This window comes from Pezoporus occidentalis, unplaced genomic scaffold, assembly GCF_034315485.1.
Source record: "Pezoporus occidentalis ecotype Australia unplaced genomic scaffold, CSIRO_AGI_Poc_V1 ctg114, whole genome shotgun sequence".
Lineage (NCBI taxonomy): Eukaryota > Metazoa > Chordata > Aves > Psittaciformes > Psittacidae > Pezoporus > Pezoporus occidentalis.
Window position 1 is genome coordinate 2,951,529 of NW_026912929.1, and position 15,990 is coordinate 2,967,518.

At 47.7% G+C, this 15,990-nt stretch overlaps 1 protein-coding gene across 4 annotated transcripts in view; it reads left to right on the top strand.

Moving 5' to 3' along the window:
* The window catches only part of PLXNB1 (plexin B1), a 54,325-nt gene that overhangs the window by 34,473 nt on the left and 3,862 nt on the right, over positions 1 to 15,990 (top strand). For 3 of the 4 annotated variants that reach the window (XM_062637299.1, XM_062637310.1, XM_062637291.1), the window contains exons 15-37: positions 188 to 354; positions 1,384 to 1,535; positions 3,335 to 3,440; positions 4,791 to 4,927; positions 5,100 to 5,276; positions 5,451 to 5,619; positions 5,817 to 6,059; positions 6,509 to 6,685; positions 6,931 to 7,079; positions 7,423 to 7,523; positions 8,341 to 8,558; positions 8,732 to 8,910; positions 9,499 to 9,565; positions 9,984 to 10,130; positions 10,602 to 10,779; positions 11,625 to 11,728; positions 12,399 to 12,483; positions 13,015 to 13,181; positions 13,361 to 13,521; positions 13,729 to 13,876; positions 14,584 to 14,648; positions 14,737 to 14,812; positions 15,498 to 15,572. In XM_062637299.1, coding sequence (XP_062493283.1) covers positions 188 to 354; positions 1,384 to 1,535; positions 3,335 to 3,440; positions 4,791 to 4,927; positions 5,100 to 5,276; positions 5,451 to 5,619; positions 5,817 to 6,059; positions 6,509 to 6,685; positions 6,931 to 7,079; positions 7,423 to 7,523; positions 8,341 to 8,558; positions 8,732 to 8,910; positions 9,499 to 9,565; positions 9,984 to 10,130; positions 10,602 to 10,779; positions 11,625 to 11,728; positions 12,399 to 12,483; positions 13,015 to 13,181; positions 13,361 to 13,521; positions 13,729 to 13,876; positions 14,584 to 14,648; positions 14,737 to 14,812; positions 15,498 to 15,572 — 3,248 coding nt within the window. The remainder of the gene's footprint in view (positions 1 to 187; positions 355 to 1,383; positions 1,536 to 3,334; positions 3,441 to 4,790; positions 4,928 to 5,099; positions 5,277 to 5,450; positions 5,620 to 5,816; positions 6,060 to 6,508; positions 6,686 to 6,930; positions 7,080 to 7,422; positions 7,524 to 8,340; positions 8,559 to 8,731; positions 8,911 to 9,498; positions 9,566 to 9,983; positions 10,131 to 10,601; positions 10,780 to 11,624; positions 11,729 to 12,398; positions 12,484 to 13,014; positions 13,182 to 13,360; positions 13,522 to 13,728; positions 13,877 to 14,583; positions 14,649 to 14,736; positions 14,813 to 15,497; positions 15,573 to 15,990) is intronic. The other variant, XM_062637315.1, reaches the window with a different exon arrangement.

Here is a 15,990-nt window from a genome sequence, read left to right on the forward strand (position 1 = left end):
ATCCTCAGATGAGGCCTTTTGCATCTCTAGTAGTCCTGTCACAAGGAAACTGAGGAATACATTCAGCCTCATTCCTGTTGCTTGTCCCAGAGGAGGGAGGAGCAGAGGGTTGTGTGCAAGATGCCGGGTTGCTGGCTTATTCCCTAGGGGATGTTTGCAGATGCCTCTGAATTCTTCTCCTTTGCAGTGACTTTTTACAACTGCTCTGTGGGACACACTGACTGTAGCCGCTGCCAAACTGCTGACTCCAAGTACAACTGTGTGTGGTGTGGAGGTGACAACCCCAGCTGTATCTTCAGGGGCTCCTGCAAGGAAGATATAGAAGACCTGTGTCCAGCACCTCTCATTCACTCTGTGAGTAACTTGCTCGCTAGTGTACTGCACCCAGGCCTGCATTCTCCAGTTAAAGTCAAAGGGCTGTGACCTTGGAGCATGAACAGTGCAGCTCAGTAATACATTTCCTATCTGAAGAGCAAGTTAGTCCTATTCTATCGTGACCCCTCGGTGCTGAGGATGCTAGACACTTGTGCTGGGCTTTCTGTTTGCTGATAGGGAACAGTGGGGAAAGATACATTTGTATCTCACATGAAGCTGGCACACCAGAAGGAGCAGAATCATTCAGGAGCTGGGAAAGGGTCCACAGATCCTCCAACTGTCCTGGGCCAGACCCTGGAACAGGTTGGCCCAACTGAGCCTGGGGCAAAGGAGGGCAAAACCTAATAATAACAGCACAGAAAGGATGGCAAAGGCATGACAGGTTACTGGAATGAATTATTTTTGTGTGTTTACTTTAAATGTTTCTTGCTAACTGCCACATGACAAGTGTCTGTAGCCGTGTGTCCCTTTTGCTGTCAGCTTGTCCTCCCTCCAGTGGCACACAACATCCATGTGCTGCATCTTGTCTTAGTTTATCTTGGATGCCGCTCAGGGACAGAGCTTTGACGTTTTGTGCAGCATGCAATTCATTGTCGTACTGATGCTGAGGGGGGAATGGTGCTTGCTGCTTCAACACCAGTAACATGTATTGGCTTGTGCATTCCCACTCTTCAGCAGAAATGCCCTGTGGAGTGGTCAGCATGTTGATGAGAAGGCAAAGCAGAGCAGTCCTTTGAAGTCTATAGTGGATTATCACTTCTGGGGGGGGACTTTTGGCAACAATGAAGTATGGGAAAGAAGGCTCCAACTGTGTGTTCTTAATGGCCTTTCTCGTCATGAGGGAGCAACCTGGTACTAGTCCAAGCCAGTTAAAGGAATCCATAGCAGTGACCCGACCAGGCAAAGTTTGTAATGGGGCAATTGAAGGGCCCTGTGCTGTAGATCAGTTGCCAGAGTGTAGAGCTCTGAGATACTGTGACATTGACACATGCGCGGCTGTCTTTGCAGGTGTACCCCCTGTCTGGACCAGTGGAAGGTGGCACTAGAATCACCATCACTGGCTCAAACCTCGGGCAGAAACATCAAGACATTGCAGAAACTGTCACTGTTGCAGGAATTCCCTGTGCCGTAGATGCTCAAGAGTATGAGATCTCTAGCAGGTAGAGTATCTGTGAAACCTCCTCCCAGAGGCAAGCGCTGGCTTTTCCCTTGGCTGCTGACACCAGCCTGAGATGTCCTTGCCTTTGCTGTAGCAGGTATTGAACCTTGTCCATTCCCAGGGAGTGCCTCTGGGTAAGGTCACTGTCTGGTTACTTACTCAGGCAGTGACCTTAGATAAGGTTGTGTCCAAGGCAATGGCCAAACAATGCTGCCGTTTACTGACCACACTAGCTTGAGTTTCATGGGTGTCTCTCCCAGCTACAGGGTGATTTTAGTAAAGCAAAGGATATGCCTTGGGCAAGCATCACTGCTAGGAAAATATCCTGACCATGTTAACACAGGGTGAGGATGGGAATGTGTGGTTGGAGGTACACACAGATTCTTGCCTCTGCTTGAGTGGGCACATCCCTAGGTTCGTTCTTCACTTGCCAGCCAGACTTCCACCCCCTAGAAACAAAACAAATGAAAGAACCCCCACAACCAGGGGTAGACCAGGGAGTCCTGGTGTGCCCAATGCCACTCTTCTGATGGCTGGAAGTGCCTGGCAGGTCACACAATGCTTGTAAACATGGTGGATAGGAGGAGAATGAGAAGCAGATAGACCCGTCCTGCTGAATCCAGCTAATGTCAGTGACAGAGTGCTGGGGAGCTGGTGTGTCTGGCCGGGGCAGAACCATACAACAAGGCAGTGTAATCTAGATGTTGAGAGGTATGACTGGGGGGTAGCTAGGAAGCAAAGAGAAGGGACTATTTGTGTAGTTGGCCTGTGGTAGGACAAGTAGGTGGGAGCCTTGGACAAGGGAGGGAGAGGAGCCAAGCAACCAGAAGAAGAGGAGAGCAATTGTGAGTAACCTCTCATTAGAGCTATCACAAACCCATTTTTCCATTCCATGGTAGCAGTAGTTATAGCACCCTTCCCTCTGGGAGCCAGGTAAGATCCTGCTGGGAAATGGCCTGCTGTGTTGAGCAGTGTTGTCCTGTTTGTGCGCCTTGTTTGTCTGGATCCATCCGCTTTCTGTTTTCATCCTAGAATTAGAGTGTAATCTTGCTGGGGTTAGCACTGTGTTTGTTCTGTGTCTGTGTATCACTGGCATGACAGGGTCCTGGCTTGGCACTGCCTGCGTTCCAATTCCTGAGCCTTTTTGGTTGAGGGAATATAGCTGTGAACCTGGAACCCACTCCTGAGCAAGGCCCAGACAAAGGCTGGGAAGTCTCCTGAAGAGTAGTTTTCCTGTTAGCAAATCAGTGCTGTAACATGGGACTCCTTGCTGCCTTGTTCTAAGAACAGCCTGACACCTTGTCAGCGTCTCCCACACCAAATAATGGCTGGAAAAAGGGCTGGGAAGAATGGGTAGTGCAGATCAGGGAACTGGCTGGTTCCAGAGGTCACTGGCTGAAGACCAGAGCCAGCTAAATCCACAGTCTTCAGTTTTCTTCTAGATCAGACCTAGTGCTAATGTGTGGATTGACCACTGCTAGCCTGGGGTCACTCCAGATGTGACTGATTTGATCACCTCTGAACAATAACAGAGTTCTTGGACTTCCTGTATCAGTGATACAGTGGGCTTCATCCTATCTGTCCCAAAAAGTGTAATCTTGGAAAGGATGAGCCTATTTGGAACAGACAGCACCAAATCCAGGTTTTAAAGGTGTTTGTCAACATTTGCTTGTATATTCTGAGCATGTGATAAGGCAGAAAGGAGGGAGCCGTGGGTCACTAGATGGTGTTAGGAGAATGCAATGGATACAGCTCATCTGCTCTTCCGTGGTGTGACCCTGTTGTTGGATTGTCCTGCAGTATCGTGTGCGTCACTGGCAGGAGCTGGACAGAGAGATCTGGGCACGTTGTGGTGGAAGTGCCTGGAGGAGGACGTGGAGTTTCTGGGCACATTTTCACCTATCAGGTAATGTAACTCTTGCTGCTTTAACACCTCTCCTGTTCTTCCAGTATCTCTGCTAAATGCCTGTGTAGTGCGTGAACCTGTGGGACTCTACAGTGTGTCTTTCTGGTGCGGAGATATTTTAATCAATGACTTAACATCTTACTAAAAGTTCTGACCTTCCTTTTATTAATGTGTAAATTGCTGCTTCTTTTAGCTTCTGACTTTCAGCAGCCAGTGGCAGTAATCCAGAGTTACTGTGCATTGTATGGAGAAATGTTTCCTATTGTTTATAAACATGTTTCTAATAATTCTTTGCTATCTTAAACCCAGCAAGGATGAAATAGTGTTTAAGTCGTTTTTAGATCCAATTACTCACTTTTCATCCTTTCTGTTGAACTTTGTTATGTACCTAGTTGCATGTCCCCCTCTCCCATGGGAAGGGGAAAGAGATGCTGAGAAGTCTTAGTCTGTTCCATCTGGGGCTGTATAAAACCATTTTATATACTGGATTATCCAGTTGTTGCTCTAGGTTTTGGTTTATTTTCACCATTTTGAGGCAGAGTGATGAGAACTGTGTACTATGGTCAAGACAAGTGTAAAGGAACTTGCTGTGGCATAATTACCAGTAATTCCTACCATTTGATGTGTTTTTGCTGAGATCTGTGCTTACAGATGGTATGGTTGTTACAGGTACTAAAGCACTCTTGAATGGGCAGGAGCTATTTCAGTTCTCACAACTGTACACATGGTTGGGTTGTGTTATTGCTGTACTCTCCCTGCTCCTTCTCCCTTCAAGTATCTTCATTTATCAGCAGTGACTGACTTTTGCCTCTCAGGTTCCTCTAGATTTTGCTGCAGCTCCTCAGTGGTAGTAAGTTTTTGTTGCTCTGAATAACTTACTAAGTTTTGTTTCCCCTTTCCAGGCCACCTACAAGTAAGTTTAATAGCACAAGTCTTAACACAAATTCTTAGAGCTCCCTGCTGGTAATCTCCTCATCTACAAGACAAACAATTTATTTGCTGCCTTGTTTTTCCTAACATGAGTTATTAATCCAGTCACTGATCTGAACAATCCCTTTGAACTGTTAATCCTGGGGTTTGTGTGAGGCTCACAGCTCTGCTGTTTGCAGCTTCCATCTGCCTTTTGCAGGCTGTGGAAAGGCTGGTCCCCAGTTCATGGTTGTTGCTGGTGTGACTGATCCCTCCTCTGTTGCCTCTGCTCCGTAAGCTAGCTGAGGCCTGCCTGTGATTGGGATCTATAGCTTCTGTTTTCAGAGCACTGGAGGTCACTGAACACGTTCTGCTGTTTTCTTTCCTTCTTATCCTTTGAGGTCCTCTCTCACCTCTCATATTTTTTGTCCCCTCTCCTAGAACCCAGAGCTGAAATCCATTGTGCCAACTCAGGGCCCCAAAGCAGGAGGAACCTGCCTTACCCTTCTGGGCTCAAAGCTGCTGACTGGGCATCCTAGTGAAATCAGTGTCCTGCTTGGAGACCTCCCATGTCACATGTAAGATAAGAGTTATTGCTTGCTTAGATAAGGCACAAGATGCTTTCACCATTAAACTTATTAAAATATCAGAAGAGGTTTGCAGACTGTCTGCAAAGAGCAAGGCATAATACTATAAAATTCGTCTCTGCAGTGGCTGTTAATCCCTTGTTCTCTCTTCTGTCCCTCCAAGCCTCTCTGAGATGACAGAGGACCAGCTGGCATGCCAGACCAGTCCCAGCAATGTGTCTGCAGAGCTCCCAGTCACCATCAAATACGGGGACCAAGAGCGAAGACTGGAAGGATCCCTCTTCAGATACACTCTGGATCCCAACGTCACTTTTGCAGAGCCACCTAAAAGCTTCCTCAGGTAGAAAGACTGAGGGCACCTTCCCCAGGGCTGTGTGCTGAGGCAGGTACTACAGCACCAAGTTGTTGAGCTACACTTTGAAGTAAAGGCAGGCTTGTGGGAATGAGCATAAGCAGAAGGGTGGAAACGTGAGCAAGAGAGAGGTGATTGAGATCAGCTGCTTTTCTCTTTCAGTGGAGGGAGAGTGCTCAGAGTTCATGGCTACAACTTGGATGTTGTACAGAAACCCAAGATCCGAGTTACGGTTTCCCCATCCGAACGGCGACGCCGAGCTCTGGGACGATGGCGCAGAATCATCCCTGACACCCAGTGCCCTGAGGGCGCTCTGTGCAGTGTCCAGCAGGTACCACGGCAAAGTGCTCTGTGGAGCTGAGGGTGCATAAGGGCTGATGTGTTGCTCTGGATTACTGGCCTTTCTGTCCCTGTAGGATTTCCCTCGCTGCTATCTGCTTGGATCGTACTAACAGTATTGACCAAGTGGAAGTGTTCTCTGCCAGTTAGTGCTTCACTACTGACACTTCATCTGCCTTTTCCATTTAGTTTGAAGAACCATGTCTGGTGAATTCCTCCTACCTGATCCTGTGCAAAACTCCAGCTATTAACCTGCTGTTGCGGAGTGTCCATATCAAACTGGAATTTATTCTGGATAATCTCAGCTTTGATTTCAACTCGCTGCATCCCATGCCCTTCTCGTATGAAGTTAACCCCATCCTAAAACCCTTGAATGCTGAAGACCCTGCCAAACCGTATCGGCACAAGCCAGGAAGTGTCATCTCTGTGGAGGTAACACAAAATCTAGCTGGAAATCATGTTCCTTGGACAAAGTTGTTCCTAAATGAGTGTTTTAAATTGGTGGCATGCAGCATGCAAGGTTTTAAAGCATTTGACAGGTTTACAACCCGCCAGAGCACATCTACACACTGTGTGTGTGTATACGCATATACACATAGAGTGAAGTCCTGCTGTGGCTGAAGAGCCTTAAAAAGACAGGCTATTTATAACTGTAGTTAGGCAGCATGGTGCAAGTCCTAAAGCTGTAATCTAAGTTGTATGCAACTGAGTTTTTAGCTTACAAAATGAACTTCTGCAGCCAATTCTGATGCAAGCCTAGTCGGAGAGGAAAAAAGGCTGCTTTCATCCGATGGTGTTGGTCTCCTCCGTCTTCTCTGGAGCCATGGAAATGCGGAGTTGTTCTTCCCCTGTTTTGATGTGCTGTTCCACTTCTGTTCCAGGGGGAAAATCTAGATCTGGCTATTTCCAAGGATGAAGTGATGGCTATGATTGGAGAAGGAATCTGTGTGGTGAAGACACTGACAAGGAACCATCTGTACTGTGAGCCTCCCTCTGAGCAGCCGGCCCCACGGCACCGCACGAAGCGGGAGGGCACAGACTTGCTCCCAGAGTTCACGGTATGGAATCAGCAGTACCTCAAGAAATCCTGTTGGTTTCTGAAGCACAAGCAAGAAGCAGTGGAGGCAGGGAGTGGGATGGGGAGTGGAGGAAAGGCAGAAGCCTGGTGGGGGATAGGGGAGGTACCAGGGGTGGCAAGGAGCTACTCTTGTTCTCAACTCTACTCTTACAAGCCAAGCACTGCCCTGTGGCTTTGCATTTCATTGCTGACTGAGCTTACATCATGGCACATCCTTTCTTACAGGTACAGATGGGAAACCTGAACTTCCTCCTGGGTCGGGTGCAGTACGACACAGAAAGCCAGCTCACCTTCCCACTTGAGGCACAGATTGGGTTGGGTGTTGGTGCATCCTTTGTGGCACTGATTGTTCTGGTCATCGTCTTCATATACAGGTAAGAAACTCAGGCATTGTATGAGGTCTTTAAGTTCCTCACAATGTTACTTAGTGGCTGTGGCCAAGTGTGAACATCTTGGGACTAAACAAGATCCCTGTTTTCTTTATTTTGTGCCGAATCCTGAGCCCCTGGTGCTGTTTGATGTGTGAGGCACGTTACACCTGCAGTGTGGGTGCCCCTAGGTGTGGGCTCTGAATGAACACTGGTATCCTGCAAAGAAGACGTTTGGTAGAAATCACCTCAACACCAATTGTCCTGGAGCTTTTGGCAGCAGCACAACAGTTGGCAAGGACAATCGCCAGGTTAGGGCCACTTGGAACAATTCTGCTTCTTATTGCAGGAGGAAGAGCAAACAGGCTCTGAGGGATTACAAGAAAGTTCAAATCCAGCTGGAAAACCTGGAAACAAGTGTTCGGGACAGATGCAAAAAGGAATTCACAGGTCAGTCACTGAGCTTCTGGGTTCTTGCAGCTTCAGGGAAGCTTGAAGATCCACTCTCTGCCCTACCTCTCTTTCCATTCCTGCGTATTCATTTGGGCAGCTCAAAGGATGCAATAACTTTATCCTGTGCCAGTGCATTGAAACATATAGCCCAATTCTTCCATTTTTAATTCTTCTCTTTAATTCAGAGCACAGTGATCTATACAGAGCCCTCTGATTCTCCAGTTCATCCTTCAGACTCAGAGGAAGAGCTGAAAGTCAAGAGAGCAGCACACTTGGAGAGACCTTAACAGCAGCTAGTCCAGTCTTTGTGTAGGGCAAGTTGAAATATACCGCATGTTCTGGGTCCACAAACCTTTTACTTAATGTGCTTACAGCAGTGAGCCCTTGTGAGGGAGACCTGAGGATCTGAACCTGGGAGGTGACTCAGACTGTAAATCCCCAACTAATGTGGGAAGCAGTGAGGAAGCAGATCCCTAATACTCTTATCTCTAATGTAGGTAATGCCCGTAACCACAGATCTGTGCTGAATGGTGGCTTCCTCTTTATAAAACTGGAAACCAGCCCACAGTTATAAATAAGAATAATCACCAAATTCACCTTTTAGTTCCTCTCCAAGCTTCCTCATGCAGTTTATGCCAGTGCCTAGTTTAGTTTGAAATGTCCTAGCAGTGTGACCCCAGTGTGCCTCTTCCTGTCTGGAAACATCCTTCCTCTCCCTCAGTCCCATCCTGCTGGCCCTAGTTCCTGCACTCACCTCATGCTTTGTTGTTGTATGATCATGTAGTCAGCCTCATGGGCATTTCCTTTCCTCCAGACCTGATGACTGAGATGATGGACCTCACAAGCGACCTTGTAGGCACAGGAATCCCCTTCTTGGACTACAAGTCCTATGCAGAGCGTATTTTCTTCCCTGGGCACCGTGAGTCACCACTGCAGAGAGATCTGGACATCCCCGAGTGCCGGCGGCAAACAGTGGAGCAGGGCTTGGTCCAGCTCTCCAACCTGCTCAACAGCAAGCTCTTCCTCACCAAGGTAATGGCCCTCAGTCTGCTTGCAGGGTAAGGACAGGGCCCCATCACATGGGAAGCAGGCAGTGGCTGTTAAAGCTCATTCCTCAACAGCTCCCTGCAGCACCACCTCTTCCAGCAGCCAGGAGCTGCCTTGTTTGCAGCAGATTCAAACTCTGGCTTCTCTCTCCCCACCAGTTCATCCACACTCTGGAAATCCAGCGCACTTTCTCTCCAAGAGACCGGGCCTATGTAGCATCATTGCTCACTGTGTCGCTGCATGGGAAGCTGGAGTACTTCACCGACATCCTCAAAACACTCCTGAATGACCTTGTGGAGCAGTATGTGGCCAAGAACCCCAAGCTGATGCTGCGGAGGTGAGTGAGCCAGCCATGGTCCCACTCAACCAATTGGCAAGGAATATAGAAAGGTGTGAAAAGAGTAGGAAGCTGGTGTTCCCTACCCCAAATTCCTCTTCTTTTGAAGCTGCTGCTCATCAGCTCTCTCCTTGTGTTCAGGTACCAGAGCTCTGCCAAGTCTGCTAATCTCAGTTTGCTGTTTAGAGCTCCCTGGGCTCACGGTCATGCCATGTTTGGAGGCTAAACTGAACTGTCTCCTGTATTTGGATCCCCATTAGCCTCCTGCCTGGTCCATCCTTCTGAAGTGAACAAATTTCTCTTGTTTGAGAACTACCAGAAGCTTTCCTCTGTCCTTTACTTGCTTGTGTCTCTACTTCTGTAATCTGGTGCCTCCTTCAGGCTGAAAAGTGCTTCAAATAAGTGATATCAAAAGCATTAACTGTCCTGGTTTCTAAAGTCCCTTTTTTCTTCTTCTTTTTTCCCCTCTCTCCCTGGATCTTGTATCATTGTCTAGTGTGCTCTCTTCTCAAGGAGAGTGACCTTTATCTCCAGATCTCTCCCTGCTCTGCACTGTATTGCTATGACCAACCTGATGTTGTCTTTCAGGACAGAAACAGTGGTAGAGAAGCTGTTAACCAACTGGATGTCCATCTGCCTGTACGCATTTGTGAGGGTAAGTTCTTTGTCCCTTTGTGGTCTAGAGGGGGCAAAAGAGGGGAAACAGCCACAGCTTTGTTTTGTGCCTGCTTGTGGCTGAAATCATGCCAGAGCCATTTTTTACTTCAGGGTGGGGAATGGGAGAGCTGGACTGTTCACTGGGGACAGGGATGCTTAAATTGGCTTTAATGCCACTTGTTTTGAGGATGCCAGAGGAGGACTCTGTATCTCCTTTATCTTGAGACACAATGGCCATAGGCTTGTCTACCTGTGTAGGGGAAGGACAGATTCTGATCTAGTTCCATTCCTGGAGAAGGGGTGGCGAGGAGAGTTATCAGATGAGTGATGCAGAACAATGCTTTGGTATTGTGCATCTATGTGGTATTTGGCCTGTGGACTTTCTCTCAGGTGAAACTCCTTCCTTTCTGTGCCAGGATTCTGTTGGGGAACCCCTTTACATGCTGTTTCGAGGAATCAAGCACCAGGTGGACAAAGGCCCGGTCGACTGGGTGACAGGGAAAGCCAAATACACCCTGAATGACAACCGACTTTTGAGAGAGGACCTGGAGTACCGCACTCTGGTAAGCACCAAGTCCTTTCTTCCCTAATGACTGAGTTTAACAGGACTGAATGTCTCTGCTTCCATTATTGAGGCAGAAGTGCTGTATCCTGCCATTACCTCCTGGGAGCCAGGTTTATCCCAACAACACAAGACCACAGACAAGCAAGAGCTCTGCTAAATTAGGTCCTAGGCTGATAGGAGCCATCACCGCAGTGATCTGGTGTGTGTGCTGTACTCTGTGTCTAGAAATAAGGGGATGAAATAGCTGATGGCACATCAAAGCTGGTTTCCAACACTGTTGAACTGGCTCTCCCAGCTCTGGACACAAGACAGAACATGGTGTTTAACGTCTGTGATGTTTTCTTTTCTGAAACTCCTGCAGTGAAAGGACTAGCTGTTAACTGGCCTTAATGCCAACCATCAAAGGTGTAAATGTGTCAGATGTAATCTTACCAGCTGAGTAGCTGTGACCTTTTCTTTTCTTCCCCAGACCTTAAATGCTTTGACACAAGCAGGAGTTGCTGCAGGAGGGGCAGAGGACTCCCAAGGGATATCTGCAAAAGTGCTAGACTGTGACACCATCACGCAGGTGAAGGAGAAAATCCTGGATCAGATCTATAAAGGGACACCCTACTGTCACCGACCAGACCCTGATACCCTGGACCTTGGTAAGCAGAATTCCTTGATGCTAAAGCTCAGTGAGGAAGTAGAAATGTGGTTATTTGCTGCCTGTACACAGCACACTGGCATGCATGTCTGTCATTCTCTGCTGAGTGTGCAGTCACTGAGCAAGGATCTTGCACTGTGGCTGGACCCAATAGGGCCAGGAAAGAAGCTAACAGCAGGAGGTAAGGGTGGGAAAGAAGCAGTTGGGTCCAACCCCTTCCATTTCATGGTGTTCTTTGCCAGACTTGGACCATGGCAATGGCTTGGTCAAGGGGACATGGGGAAAAAAAGCATGGAGAATGTGTAGGAGGAGAGGGATGATCCAAGTGCAAAACAGAGGTGGTGTAGTCCTGCCAGTGAAGTCAATGGCAGCATCTCAGTAATGTGAGTCAGGGAGGATTTTGCCCACAGTGCTTAATGAAAGGTGGGACTTGCACTGTGAGGGAAACCTCTCAGTTTTCATTCTTTGGCTGTTGCTGAATAGCTGTGGCATTTATAGATGAGCAGGTACAGTGGGAATAGTAGCTAATAAGGACCCTGGGTGCATATTTGTGATTTGAATCACCCGCTTGAAGAGTCACAATGTGACAGAATTTGCAGGAACTTGGTGAGTGGAAGCTGGGAGACCATGAGGCCACTTGTCCCTGCGCTCAGAGAAATTCTCCTGCGGCTGCAGAACTCAGCATTGTTACAGGCACTTGCTCAGGTTATGTCGTCTGTGAAACACCATAGGAAAAGGTTGATGAGGACCAGTGGGTGTGCAGTGAGGCCAATCAGGTTGAAGCAGAGCAGATTCAGGGGTGCCTCAAATTAACAGTTTATGTTTTCTGTGCTTAAATGGCTGCAGAGTGGAGATCAGGCCTGGCAGGTCACCTCATACTGTCTGATGAGGATGTGACATCTGTCATTCAAGGAACGTGGAAACGCCTGAACACTCTTCAGCATTACAAGGTCAGAACTCAGTCTACCCTTGCCTCATCTCCTATCTTCTAAACACTGTTACACTGTATTGGGGGCTCTGGCTCCTGGTGGATCACAAAGGGTTGGAGCTTTCTTGCAGCAGTATATTCATATTAAGTCAGTGCTGTGGCTGACATTCTTGACTTCAATGAACCCTGTCCTTAACCTGTATCTTGGATATAGGTTAAGCAGTGGATGTAGCGAGCAGTGTAGAGCTTGGAAGGAGACACAAGTTCATATTTGGTGGCTGCTGTATTGAAGGTGTCACTGCTGGATCTGTTAATGTTCCAGTGCAAATCAGTTAGTAGGTGGTGGTGCACTGACCTGCAAAGTAGCTTCCAGGAACAGAAAGAGTGGGTTTTTTTTGCACCAACATGTCATATCTTGCACCATTATGTCATACTTTGCTGCAACATGTTCTAGATGTGAATGACCTCAGCCCCTGCATATTATTGTCTTCATGCTTTGCACATTGTTTTTTAATTGGTACAAACAAGATTCTCCCACCATCAGGGGAGACAGTGATGGTGCCCCAAAATCTCTGTTTCTGTCCCTATTTCTAGTAATGGGATAGTCTGTTTTAGTCTACAAGCACTTGTCTGTTGTCCTGACAAGAAATGTGCCATTTGGTTTGGATATCGATTTTTTTGCTTGTGTGCAGGTACCTGATGGAGCAACAGTAGCACTGGTCCCACGCCTGACCAAGCACATCCATAGGGAGAATCAGGATTACATCCCAGGAGAGAGTGAGTTTGATGCCCTGTTCTCATAAACTGATTTTATAGCACTTGGCAGTTAATGGGACAAGTCTCTTGCCATAGCCCCAGCTTTATGCTGCTGTAAAAAGCTGATACGTGATTTGAACCCTCATAGGATTGTCAGGAAATGGAAAGCTTGGGCAGGTGAGATGAGAGAAAAGCAGAAGAGTCTAAGAGCAGAAGAAAGCCAGGCTGGGTGTGAAAAAACAGGATAAGCACAGTTCTCTAGTTAGACTTCATAGGGCTGAGCAGTCTCCAGCTTGTAAGAATCAACACCCCCAGGTGCTAATCATGCCCTAATGGTGGTGATGGGATACAAACAGCTCCATTGATGCTCCTGTAGCTTGAGGAACCATAGCAGCAGTTGTAATCTGTGCAGAAGGCTAGATATAGACCTCCAGAGGTTCCTTCCCATTTGTGTTTCTATCATACTGTGAAATGTTGCCTCCTTGGGGCTCCCCTGGCCATGTTCTGCTGTGAGAGAACTGACAGTCATCTGTAAATGATTGCTTGGTTTAGAAACACCAATGCTGGAGGATGCAGATGAAGGTGGGATCAAACTTTGGCACCTGGTAAAACCAACAGAAGAGCCAGAGCTTCCCAAGCATCGGCGTGGGAGCTTGAGAGATCGGGAGCGAGCCAAGGCAATCCCGGAGATCTACCTGACACGTCTGCTCTCAATGAAGGTGAGATACAGCACAGGTTGAGTTTGGGATCCTCCCATCCTTTGTATCCTTGCAGGGATGTGTATAGACTCACTAGAGGAGGCTGCTGAGTAGAAGAGGGGAACCCCTCATCTGCATGAGGCCTTGGCTCTCTGCTCTCCTCTGCCCATGCTGACTCTGTCCTGCTCTGTTCCCCACAGGGCACTCTGCAGAAGTTTGTGGATGACTTGTTCCAGGTGATCCTCAGTACCAACCGCCCTGTCCCCCTGGCAGTCAAGTACTTCTTTGACCTGTTGGATGAGCAGGCCTTACACTATGGGATCGCAGACCCTGAGACCATCCATATCTGGAAGACAAACAGGTATGGTGTTCTTCTGGGCTACAGAGAAGGCACTGCTAAGCTGTCTAGAGCTGATCACATGCAAAGCACGACCCAGGAGGAACAAAATAGGAGTGCAGGGCAGCAGAGCATGGTGTGAAAAGCTGTTTTGCTGGGAGATGCAGTGATGTACACAATATCCTTTAGCACCTTCACTAATACCCTGTTATGCTTCTATCTTATCTGCAGCCTGCCCCTACGGTTCTGGATAAACATCATCAAGAACCCCCAGTTTGTTTTTGATGTGCAGACGTCAGATAATGTTGATGCTGTGCTTCTGGTCATTGCACAGACCTTTATGGACTCCTGTACAATAGCTGACCATAAGTTAGGGCGGGTAAGTACAAAGGGAGAAGGGAGCATGGTTGGCCCACGGAGTTGAGCAGTGCTGCCCCAGGAAGGCAGTAACATTTAGGTAGCACCACTGGAACAGCAGGCCAGGCCTGTCCTTGCTCCCATGTGCCACTGGAGACTTATGGGAGGGAAGAGAGGAGGGAGGAACTGCTTTTGTTTAGCACACAAGAAGTTGTTGAGGGGTGCTCTTTATTTACAGCTTACAGGTGCTTGGGGGCAGAGCTAAACTCTAGTTGGCTGTGTCAGACAGTGGAAGTGACAGGATGCTTCCTGGGAAATTCAGGTTGGCCATTAGAAAAAATTCTTACCACCTCTGTTGACCCTGTGCTAAGGGTGGAACAGTCCTGCACAGCTCACAGAAGATGGGATGGGTGGATCTCTGGAGGAATTCAGTTATCAGCTTTGCAACGCCACAGTAGTTAATGTGATCTCACACTGGTGATCACTCAGCTCTTAAGTGGAAGGCTGGACTAAGGGTCCCAGGGTCCCTTCACCAGTGCATCTCGTGATTCCTCAGACTTCACTACTAAAAGGAAGCTGGTATTTGAGGTGCCTCTCCATGTAGAGGACAAAAATTCCCAACCCTGAACGCAGGACAGAAAATAGCAGTTGATGGTGTTACCTGCTAAGGTTAGTCCATAGCATGATGAAGGAGCTTGTTGTAATCAGTTCTGGTTCTGGATGTTCAAGGATTCTCCAATCAATAAGCTGCTGTATGCCCGGGACATCCCTCGCTACAAGCAGATGGTGGAAAGGTAAGCAATGAACTTGAGGAGTTGTAGTTTAAGTAGGAAGAGGGAGGCAGGAGAAACTATTGCTAATTGTCTGTGTATCACCGCGTAGGTATTACGCGGACATTCGTCAGACCATCTCTGCCAGTGACCAGGAGATGAACTCTGCCCTGGCTGAGCTGTCACGGGTAAATAGAATTATTTCATAGAATCATGGAAGGGTTTGAGTGGGAAGGGACCTTAAAGCTCATCCAGTTCCAACCTCCTGCCACGGGCAGGGACACCTTCCACTAGAGCAGCTTGCTCCAAGCCCCGTCCAGCCTGGCCTTGAGCACTGCCAGGGATGGGGCAGCCACAGCTTCTCTGGGCACCCTGTGCCAGTGCCTCAGCACCCTCACAGGGAAGAGCTTCTGCCTAAGAGCTCATCTCAATCTCCCCTCTGGCAGGTTAAAGCCATTCCCTCTTGTCCTGTCCCTACAGGCCCTTGTAAAAAGTCCCTCTCCAGGTTTCTTGTGTTTCAGAAGTCCCCTGGCGTCTCACCTGTGCATCTAAGAAAGTCAGTAATGCAAAGATGAGATATTCCAGCTGAGTGTGCAATTCTGCTCAGACATACTGAGTGATGCCAGTGGCTGCTCTGCTCTGTAGCACCGTGAGGAGGGTGAGGGTCTCTCCAACTGACACTGAAAGTGTAGTCAAGGACTCAGGACAAGGAGTACGTGTGATCCTTCTCTTGCTAGGAGCTCGCTGATGAATTCCCTTTCCTGTTGCTTTGTGCAACAGGCATGTTTCCTAATGAGTTGTGAGGACGTAGAGCTTAGAAGAACAATTGTGAAGTGTCTCATGGTTGTGTCTAACTTCCTCTCTTATATTCAGAATTACTCAGGTGGCCTCAATTCCCTGGTGGCTCTACATGAACTGTACAAATACATCAATAAGTACTATGACCAGGTGAGTGTGTGTTTCCAGCAGGTATGAACATGCCCTTCTCCTTTTACCATCCAAACAGAAAACCTCCAAAAATTAATAGTTAAGAGCAGCCAGACTATGACAACGCTGTGTATTGTCATTGACCTGTAACTTCCATGTTATGAGTTTGCTTTACTCTCAAAAAGAGGGAGGAGCTCACAAAAGTCTAACTTGGATGCTGTTGGGATTTCATGTATGCTTCTATTTTTTTCACTATAGGATTCAAATAATCTACTTAAAAATGAAATGCAGTTAGTGCAGATTCATTTACTAAAGATACCGTTTTCAGGGGAGAAGTTTAGCATTCTTTGAACTATAAAGTTCATGTTATTTGGACAAATCTAGAATGTGATTAATTTGAGATGAATTACTACATACTCACTCTAGTCTTGAGCACTCT